General features: G+C 42.2%; 1 protein-coding gene across 1 annotated transcript in view; it reads right to left on the bottom strand.

Moving 5' to 3' along the window:
- Window positions 1-284: 284 nt before the first annotated feature.
- The window catches only part of CFAP44 (cilia and flagella associated protein 44), a 48,348-nt gene continuing 37,723 nt past the window's right edge, over window positions 285-10,909 (bottom strand). Inside the window, exons 26-34 of the mRNA XM_068417316.1 lie at window positions 9,717-9,920; window positions 9,099-9,294; window positions 8,037-8,147; window positions 6,456-6,586; window positions 5,191-5,307; window positions 4,056-4,257; window positions 3,209-3,369; window positions 1,693-1,827; window positions 285-563 (exon numbers count right to left, since the gene is read on the bottom strand). Of these exons, the coding sequence (XP_068273417.1) occupies window positions 285-563; window positions 1,693-1,827; window positions 3,209-3,369; window positions 4,056-4,257; window positions 5,191-5,307; window positions 6,456-6,586; window positions 8,037-8,147; window positions 9,099-9,294; window positions 9,717-9,920 (1,536 nt within the window). The remainder of the gene's footprint in view (window positions 564-1,692; window positions 1,828-3,208; window positions 3,370-4,055; window positions 4,258-5,190; window positions 5,308-6,455; window positions 6,587-8,036; window positions 8,148-9,098; window positions 9,295-9,716; window positions 9,921-10,909) is intronic.

Below are 10,909 nucleotides of genomic sequence, written 5' to 3'. Positions count from 1 at the left end.
CTCTTTTACCATTTTTGAGTAAAGGGCTAGATTTGCCCATGTGAAACTCTCATATCCAGCCTTCAAAAGCCACTCGTTTGAAGAACAGACATACACATAAGCACCCACACTGCAATGGCCTGATAACAGTGTTTACTGGTTGTATTTGCACTTTTTTATTCCATATCTATCACTACAATCATATTTTGATAAGGGAAACAAGTATAACCCTTTACAACTAAAGCCAAAGCAATTCATTGCACACTTCTAGATATTACTATGGCCACAGTTAACCATGTCTATTTTTAAGGGATGCCTGGCCTCTTAGTTACCGTTTTTGGTGTAAGAACGGGGAATGATTCAGTTGGTGTCCCAGAGTCCTGTGGTGATGAAGGTTTTAGAAAAGGGTACCCATATATTCCGCTAAGGAGAGTGAGTTCTTCTTGTAAGCACGTATCTTTTCTGCCTAGAAGATGTTTTTCTTCTCTTAGGAGGGCTGTGTCACGAGCCTTGTGCTTGAGCCGCAACTCCAGCCTGGCCTTCCCTTTGGTGTCAGTAGTTTGGATGCCCTGAAATTCTGTTCCCTGTAAGGAGAGGAAAAAAATAGCTTCTATAAAACATGGGACACTGAAGGGCGGAAATCTATTTCAAGATGGAAAGTGAAGCTTTCCAAGAGGCAGGACAGCTTCATGACTTCTCCATGCCTCAGTCGAAACTACTCGGAAGTCAGAGTGAGGGACCTCTAACTCAGACTGTCACAGATGGCTGCCTTATTCCCTAATACAGGGCAAAGAAAACACTTTAATTCATTCAGCTGTTTCCATGTAACAAAGGAATAATTTTGACTTGCTGCAAGACATTTTCTAATTAGAAATAACATGAGTTATTCCCGGTCTAGGGAAGTGATCATCCCTCTGTACTCGGCACTGGTGAGGCCGCACCTTGAATCCTGTGTCCAGTTCTGGGCCCCGCACTTCAAGAAAGATGTTGAGGTGTTGGAGCGAGTCCAGAGGAGGGCGACCAAGCTGGTGAAGGGTCTGGAGGGTCTGAGCTACGAGGAACGGCTGAGGGAGCTGGGGGTGTTTAGCCTGGAGAAGAGGAGGCTCAGAGGTGACCTTAGTGCAGTCTACAACTACCTGAAGGGAGGTTGTAGTGAAGTGGGAGTCGGCCTCTTCTCCCGGGCAACTAGCGATAGGACAAGAGGACACAGCCTCAAGCTTCGCCAGGGGAGGTTCAGGTTGGACGTTAGGAAGAATTTATTCTCAGAAAGGGTCATTAGCCATTGGAAGGGGCTGCCCAGGGAGGTGGTGGAGTCACCGTCTCTGGATGTGTTTAAGAAAAGACTGGACATGGCACTTAGTGCCATGGTCTAGTTGACATGGTGGTGTCAGGGCAATGGTTGGACTCAATGATCCCAGAGGTCTCTTCCAACCTGATTGATTCTGTGATTCTGTGAGTTTGTTTCAGTATTAGAAAGCAGCTAAGAAATTAGCAGAGCAGCTCAGGTATGGCCTACTTCAGAATCAGCTCGTTCCTCTCCCTTTCTGCAAGACCTGGAGCAGCCATTCAGCCTGTGCCGCCAAGGAAGACTAGCCCCAACTGCTGACTGCAGAGCAGGATGTGGGACCACAGAGTTGGTGAGGGCCAGAGGAACCCCTACCCATTTCTGAACAGTCCCAACCCGGCCTGCAGTACCGTGACTAAAAGGCTTACCAGATCATTCCTTAGCGAAGACAGCTTAGTTTCAAGTTGCTGCTTTTCAAGGCAGAATTGGTTCAGCTGCTGCAGCTTGCTGGTGTTTTCCTTTGTCAGCTTCATTAGCTGCTGCTGCAGGTCTGAGATTCTTTCCTAGAAAGATACAAAAGGTTGAGCTGGGATGAGAGAGGACGAAGTGTGAAGTGGGGAAGAAGTGCTAGGCACAACATAAGCATCACTGAAGAGAGGTAAACAGACTGATCCTGCATACACCGCCTGATGCCACAGTACCTTTAGTGCAATCTGTCTTTTTATTATTCTTTTCTTTGCTTTTTTTGATATTGCAAATGCCGAAGTATTTAGGTAAAGCAGTTAGGCAAAAGTGTGGGAATGAGAAAACCATTAGGCACATAGTACTTCTGTATGTGTGCTACATATCAAGCTGGTTCTTAAACCTGCCACGAGCTGGCATAGAGGAGGAACAGAGAAGGCTGGGGCTATGAGTTTCCACTGTGAGATGTGGCTCTCATATCCAAAACTAGAGGGAGGACAGGGGTTCTTGCCTACAAACACAGGACAACCAGGAGAGCAAGGAACTGCAAATATGCTTGAACACTCTACTTTCCTGGTGATGTATCATGCCACACAAACATGCAAGCAGTGTCCAGGACAGTTCATCATCACAAACCTACTTGTGTCCTTGCTGATGTTCGTTAGAAAAGTCTTGAGCCAGATCGAGATGTGTGCTGTGTTGAAGGATACCAGCCTCACTTCCCTAAGGAGCAGTGAATACCCACCAGCAAGACTAAGCCCAGAATGTGTTGCCAACTGACATGAACAGGAAAAAGTAGAAATCACAAAACATACTAGATATATGTATAAAGGTGCTGATGTTTTACTGCTTGGGGGAGGAGGGGGGGAATCTTAAGTCAGTTTAAAACTAGAGGCATGATACTTGCTCAAAGAGAGATTTCTCCCCTGACTGTTTTCTAATTTTTCTCTTGCTGTATTTCTAAAAAGACAGCCAATTACAGCATTCTGTAAGGGCAGCATAAGAGTGTTGGCTGCTTGCACCACAGCAGCTGAGCCTTAGGCCCCTCCAGATGGACACATGCACTTTTCAGACTGCACAGACCAGCATCCTAGGCATGAGCCAGGGCTGCCCTGTACTCAAATAATTCATCACCAAAGGCAGTGGGAGAAGGCAGCAGGTGCCGACTGCCAGCTGAAAACCAAAGGAGCTGGAAGAGCTTCACAGAGGACCTGAAGCAGAAGCACGCACTTGAGGAAAGTAAAACAGAAAGGTTGTCAACTGCCTCCATGAGAAAATAGGATGTGCAGCAGCAACAGGAGCCGGGGTAGGAATGATGATAGGAAATGGGTGTTGAACATTACGGTCTGTTAATGACAGGTGAAAAAAAACAAACGTGAACATATTCACAAAAGATTTTAGTGCAGTTATTCAGCCCCAGGCAAATGAAACCTTAACAGACCATCATAACACACATGCCCTCCTCCTTTTCCATCTCCTTACCTCCCACTCTTTGAGTTCCTGGGAGTGCACGTATTCTTTCTCCATTATTTGCACTTTCAACTCTTCCACGCGTATGTTAACAGAGTGTGCTTGAACCGCTTCAAAATCAACCATCCGGCCAAACTTCTTCATCATTACATCATCACACTTCTTTTCCAGTCCTAACAGAAGAGGCACGGCACAAATGGCAGCACCATCTTGCATTGGTTAATAAGAATTTCTGCCTTACCCCCAGCTTTTTGAGCTCTTTGATACTTGCTCTGTAATAAATAATTCACACAAATCCACACAGAGCTCACAACTGAATATTGCCGTTTGTCCTTGCCCATGCCCATGTCTGTGTGGTCACTAAGCCCCACACTAAACCAGTCCTAGTAAGCCACTCCCACACCAAAGGCTGTATCGGGCCTCCACAGGTTTGGTTGTGCTAGACACATCTTTGGGTTTGGTCCTTGGGACAGTAAGTGTTTCAAATAGGGTTTGTTTCATTCTTCTTATGTTACACAGAGGAGGAAATTGCCAAAAAAGCTTATGTAGCTTTGGGGAAAGTAATTTTTTTCCTAGCAGTTCTGGTTTACAGCCAGAAATAGCAATCGTGTGTCCTGACTTACAGTCTCTCATCTCAGTCAACTCTCCTTATACTAAGTTTCCAAATTATTTCACACAGCCTAATGACTCTGCAGTGCTGGAGAACTACCAGTACTTCATCAGAACAGTCCACTTGATCTGCTCTTTCTGTTTGATTTTCGGCAGTAACCAGCTGTGACATCTGTGTGAGTGTGAAGACAGACATCTGGTGAGTTACCCACATCCAGTGAGGGTGACAGAATGAGTCTCTGTTACTCACGTCGAATCTCTATCTCCATCTCCTTTTTGTCCTGGACAAGCTGCTTATGTTGCTCCTGGGCCTTCTTATAGATCTCTCTTTGCATTATCTTTTCATTATGTAGATCCACAATTCTCTTCTGCAGATACTCCAAGGACTGGTTGGTAAATACCAAAGCCTGGGAGAAGTCACTGGGCAGCTCTCCATTAACCAAGTACTCCACCTGCAAGAAACAGCCATCAGCAAGGCTGACTTGACTTATTAAGGGTGCTGGTGATCTCTCTGCGTAACAAATGTGTGAGTATTAGAGAACTAATGGGTGAGGTCATAGTAAGCGTGGGCACAACTTCTGCATTTTGGGCCAGGGAATCATTACTACTCAGCAAAGCTCAAAGACTACTTAGAGCTGTGATGACTGCCTACATAGAAAGCTGTCTGCCTTTCTATGGCACCTGGAACAAAGAGGGAGTAAGGGACTCCCTGTCAACTGTACTTTTGAATGAGCTGGGAGCTGCAGGATTGCATAGTCAGGCCTTAGACTCTTCTGTCTTTATTACCAACCTGTTAATGAAGGGAGACAGAACAAATGGAGAGACCTGAGCTTGCCTCTGAGGTATATAAGCCAGAACAGGCAGAGGTCTATCTTCTCTCTCTGAGGACAAAATTCAGCCCAGAGGAAATAATAGTATTGTCTAGAGTTTTCCTCTTTATTTTCTACTTATCATCCCTGTGCTAACAGCTGTGTAGATTAATGCATTGCATCCAATCCAGGATTCTTGAACTGGGCAAAACTCCCATTAGTTTCAATAGTCTCAGGGCTTTTTTGGTTTGTTTTTTTGGGGTGGTTTTTCTCCAGAAGAATATCAGTAGGTATGGACCTGAAGGAAAATCCCATGCTATAAACCTATAAAACGCTTGAAGACTATGCACATTTCAGCAACGTGCCAACCTGCCTGTCCTTACCTCTTTTCTGTCAGTATAGGAGAAGGAAAAAAAAAAACCTAGAGGAAATAGCAGCATGAAGTTCAATTAATAGCACTTCACTCCCAGGAGACTATGGTGAATCAGGAACCAAGGGCCCCAAAGAACAGTAACACCATTGTTTAGATGTACATCGGCCATTCTGCACCTGCAGATGCACAACATCTTGAATTACCTGATGGAGTTTCAAAGGCACAACTACATATAGCTCATTCAGTCTCTGCTGCTTTTCCCACTGAAAGGTCGCCAGTTCCCTGTCTGCAGTGTCCAGACTGGTTTCCACTGCTTTTGCCTGCAGAAAGACAAATTGCAGGCAAATAAAAATCCTGTAGTACTCAAAAACATAAGGCAGCAAGGTTCTATGTTAAGAGTTCCTGACCCAAAGGGAAAGAAATATAGAAAAAAAAGCTCTTTTCTTTTTTTACATACTATGATAGATGAGTTTCATAGGCAAACATGAGGCTCATCTACAGATTCAAGCAAGATCCTACCCTGAGTACCTCTGTACACATGTACACTCATAGATGTCTCCTCTGTAGAGAAGCCCTGTATGTATCAAGAGGCAGCTGCTTTGTTTAGTGTCTAAAACACTTCTAGATCTACAGAGCCTGCAAGATATTTTTTATTGTGTTATGCCTGGAAATGCTTATTGATTCTGCATGAGAAAGAAACAATTCAGGCTCAAATGTCAGACCCCAGGGTGAATATGTGGCAGCTGGCACTTAGGAAAGCCTTTAAAAACTAAACAAAAAATGCCGTAAGTTAAGCATATTTGATGGAACATTTTTGAGACACAATAAATGCAAGCCTTGCATAATGTTATTTTGGCAGAACTCTCACTCTATCCTGGATAACTCTTCAACTGAAGATATTTTTGAATTAATATAAATCAAATGTCTTGATGAATGCAGGACCTCAAAAAAAGCTAGAAGGAAAACTTGCACCAAGAGAGTTTATTCAGTGATTACTATGACAAAGAGCAAAAGAAAATAACTAATAGCAAAAGAAACAGATGGGAGAATAGCATTTTTGTGCATTTATTTTAACCTGCATTTGTGTTAGGATAAGGATTCTTTAACCTCTCCATCCCCACGCGCATGCACAGATAGGCCAGGCTACACCAGCTGATTCATCTGAACCAGAGAATCAAGTTTCTTCTGCTGCATGATGGTTAGACAGCTGGGAAGGTATTGGACCTACAACCAGGATCCAGCCCCACAGCAGCTGAGGTCGGACCACCTTGACTTACCCTTTTCAGGAGGACAGGTCACCCATGTTGAGCTGCTTCCTACCTCTGTGCTATCACAGATATCTCTACCCAAACTGAGGCATCTCTAAGGGTTAGGATTTTGTTCTTAAATATTAGCCAAAGTCACTAGCATAACATTTTCACTGTAATGGAGCCAGCCAATGCTTGCTGAGAAGAAAACACTACAATACCTTTTTGGCCAAGGTATTATATTTCTTTCTGAGGTTAGCAGCAACTTTTTTCTCCTCTGTTAAAGCTTTCTCAATATCTATCCGCTTCTGCTGGAGCTGGATGGTGTTTTGGAAGAGTTCCTCATTGCAGTCTGAGAAGGAAAGAGTCAAAGAATAGCTTAGTTTCACTATGACTGTACTATAGTTACAGGCTTGAGCTAGTAGCTTCTCCTACTGTGCACATTGCCCAGCGCTCCCAATAAGAAGACTTAGCTCCCTAGAGCTTTCTTAAACATAAACCACGTGGGCCCCATTCCCCCATGAGGGGGTGAATGCCTTGGATGGATCTTTTTTTCTTTACATTCAGTCAAGACAGTTTGTTTCCAGAAGTAAGACTAAATGCATCAAAGCCAACATTAAAGCCAAGTGCTCAAAAGTTAGCTTTTGTAAGTAATGCAGTCCCAGTAACTAATACATGTTACAGTATAATCCTCAATTATGTGAACACGTAGTTGTTTAATAATAGCACCCTTCACTATACATGAACTTGCTGTAGGGATCATTTGTAGCTCTATTTGTAAACAAAGCTGTGGTTCATAGGACCTGTTTCATTTATTTCGTGGTAAGGAAGATCTGTGAATTTCTGTCTAACGCAGTGATTTCAGTCATACTAATCCAGTGCGTAATTATGCCCAAATCAGTGGGCATAATAAAAAAAAAGAGTTCAATAAAGGCAAAGCAAATGACACATAAAGAGACAAATATGAAGAGGCTAATGCAACATGTAATTTCCCTATTAAATTAGTAATTTGGACTTTTTAAATAAAAAGTCAAAAATCTTCATTTCTTCCCAACATTTAATTGAAAAAGGAGATGAATGAGGAGTTAATAAAAAATTCAATTTGTCGAAATGATGTTAAAATCCAATTAAAAAAAAATTACAAGGTAAGTTCTAACTGAAAATAAAGCAGTGTTGTTGCATGGTCATGGACAGATTTTTTAAAAAAACTGAAACCCTAAACTAGATAAACTCATACAAAAGAAAAGGAGGGGGGAAGTTGCTTGGCTTTGTTGAATGAATGAATGAAGCAGATTTTGCAAAGTAAAGCTCCTAACTTTTCAGATACCCTTAAGAGAGCAGCCTAGCAACAGGCAATTGCTGCATAAATCCACGAGGTGGTAACAAAGAGCTTAATTTAATCGCATGGCAGGGCAGAACTCCCCCGAGCAGGGATCCATCTAGGCCAGGCACTACAGCCTCACGCCAGCTTCACTCCTGAGAAGCCTTTTCTCTCCAGAAAACAGCCGTGAAATGGTGAATGGTTCTTTCCACAAAATAATTAATTCTTAGTGCTTAGCTAAGTTTTATTTTTCCAAACTTTTTAATTACCAGCGATTTCATTATCTTCACTGAGATTTCCTGGGGAGAAATGCTACACTCGGGAGGGCTACACACATGATGGCCCTTAATGGCATTAATATGCCCTTAATGGCATTAATATGCAGTGAATAATGAAAAATTCTGTGTTTTCTTTTTAAACAAACAATATTGTCCCTAAAGCTAAACAAGCAGTCAATCCAAGGAAATGATGGCTTAGGTACCCTGTGGGCAAACAGAGTCATCAAAGTCTTCATCTTCAGATCCAGAATTTTCTTCATCAGTCCCCAAGCTGGGCTCCTCATCGTTCTCCTCTTCGTTCTCATCTTCTTCATCTGGAAAAAAAGGACAGTACTGCTGGCTTGCAGAACACCCCCAGACCCACTAGCTGTGTATTATGACAAGGTGCTGGTGAACACAATCCCAATAATCCACGAAAGATCATCCTGGGAATATGGATCCAGGCACCTTGTGCCTATTGCATTGATCTGATAATTTCACAGAGAGAAAAAAAAAAAACACAAAAGAGGGAGAGAGATCACCTAGCAGTGCCAAAGGCACAGACACAGGCACTTTTTTGGGACTTTCTTCAACAATGTTTCCTCTCTTTATATGTGCTAGGAATTTAAACCTTGTGGGTTTACCATTCTACTACAGAGATTAATCAGCCAAGCAAAATACAGAGGCACAAAACTGTCACAAAAGCATCACTGTTGTCTACGCTTTTTGCTAATCGTGTCCCACTTGAAATCAAAAGCCATCGGAGAGAGAGCACAAGTATTAGCTCAGTAAGACTGCCTAGCCTTAACAGTTTAAAACTGAGTCACTACGATAAATTAAATCCTTTCATAATATGTTTAGTCCTTTGACTAACAGATGATTGCAGCTTAGGTCTATGATCTCTCATTAGTCAATGGACAGATTAAAGGAGAATGCCATGAATGTGGCAGACTAATCACTTATCCATAGCTCCCATTGGTACAGCATAGGAAGTACCTATTTAAAGCTTTGCTTCTTCTTCATATCAATTATCAGTCCTCAGTATTGACTTAGAAGAAGTAAATTGCAGGAGCTGTCATCAGACCAAATGTAGTCGTGTTAGAGACTGAATTACCTCATTGATATCGTTCAAGATGCTGCCACAGAACATGGGTCAGTGTATAAACAAATCTGGGTAGGTCTGATCTATGGTTTTTTGAACCGAGTTCAGTGTGGCATGTACGCAGGGCTACCACATGGAAGTACGTGTAACAAATGCATAAAACAAAGAGAACAGTATCTCCAACCTGCTTCTCTTCGTACTTCTTTTTTTTCCGTGCACTTGATTTTCTTGTTCAGAACCTTGGTCAGAAAGTGGGCAAACTCATTGTTTTCTCCAAGGGATGCTTGGAAGTCGGCATAAAGAGCTTTCTCACTTTCCTGAAGCTTTACAATCTCACAGTTTCTATCCTCCATCTCTGTAAGGTAGCTGTTCAATTTTGACTAAATAAACAAAAAAACCTACTTCAGTTAAAAGGTACCACACGTGTGTGTGTATATAGGAAGTATCTGTGAAGATCTAGAAATGCAGAACTTGTCTTTCTCTCTTTAAACCCATGCTTCGATCAAGCAAAACCTAGAAGTATGTTCTTAAATTTAAGTATATGATTTGTCACTTATTCCACATCATGAAGTACCTATTAAAATGCAACTGTTAAGATTATGTAAAAATTAACTATTGGAAGTTAAAAGCGACCATCCTAGGCTGATCATCAAGAGTTTCTTGTTCTTCAAAATTTAGCACTAGATGCTGGATCAGTGCTAAAATGAAGCAAAGAGATGCCACCATTTACTTTATGGTGTGCTTTTGTTTCAACCCCTGCCTTAGTGGTACTGTTAAATCCAGAGACACGTGGCCTACTTACTTGCATGGCTTCCTGCTCACGGAGGAGGGTGTTAACACGCCCCTGAAGAAGGTTCTCAGGTTTCTCAAGGTTCTTCAGGATAAGCAGCTCTTCATACAATGTGATGTAGCGCAGGTCAGCACTCTTCATCTGCACATCCAGCTTCAGTTTCTTGTGCCGCAGAAAGCGAAGTTCAGCATCAAAGTTGATCACCAGTGTGTTGATCTGGAGCATACGAGAAAGTCAAATGAGGAGCAGGGAAAGTATTAGGAGTGGAGCTAAACATGTAAAGCTAGAGAAAGGAGCAGAAAGGATTACTGAAGTGCTTAGAAAGACAAAGTTAACCCCAAATGTGTCTTCGTTCTCAGCACAATAGTAAAAGAATCACCAGGGCTCCCCAGGAATGTTTCACTGCATCCCACTCCACACCAGAAGTATTTTACTCTTCAGAGAATGTTTTACAGTAGTCTGAAGTAGTTCAGGTAACAATCCCAGATGTAGCAACAAATACATCTTCTGCCTTGACAGACTTCTTTCAGAATACCTGCCAGCTCTTCCCTTAGACATCTACAGTTAAATCAGTACTAGCAGCTGCCAACATTAACTTATATATATGTGATGGTCACAGCAGCATTTGGATATTCTCTCAAAACCTTCACACACATGAACACAAGGGTGTTTGTGTTGGGGTAGGCCAAAGAGTCAATGGCCAATAGCAGAAGTTAGAGAAAAGATGGTAAGAAATGGAGCAAACAAGTGAACAGTGGCACACCTCTGGCATGCTCCTCTCTGTACCCTCCTAAACTCTGACTTAGGGACATCCTGAGCTTGAAGCAGTATGTTTGTGTTCAACAGATTTGATGGATTTTTCTTCCAGACTTTATCAAATTGTAGCTTCCCCCCACATCCTAATGCTGAGTTCCAAAGCTCAGTTATTGTTAGACAGGAAAACTATTTCTATTTGCATGTTTCAAGCTTTCTACATGACCATTTCATTTGGTATCTCTCCTTCTTCTAAGAGATGATCCCCACTCTCCTTTTCTATGTTATTCATAGTTTTATCACCTCTGCTACACCTTTTCAGTTGCCCCTTTTCCAGGCCAAAGATGCTTTATCCATTTAGATGTGCCTTTTAAAGAAGCTTTTCCATGACTAAGCATTTTGATTACTCTCTTTTGTACCTTTTCTAATTCTACAAAATCATTTTTGAGAGC

Source organism: Nyctibius grandis, chromosome 23 (genome assembly GCF_013368605.1).
Source record: "Nyctibius grandis isolate bNycGra1 chromosome 23, bNycGra1.pri, whole genome shotgun sequence".
NCBI lineage: Eukaryota > Metazoa > Chordata > Aves > Nyctibiiformes > Nyctibiidae > Nyctibius > Nyctibius grandis.
This window is presented reverse-complemented; position numbering and strand designations above follow the sequence as displayed.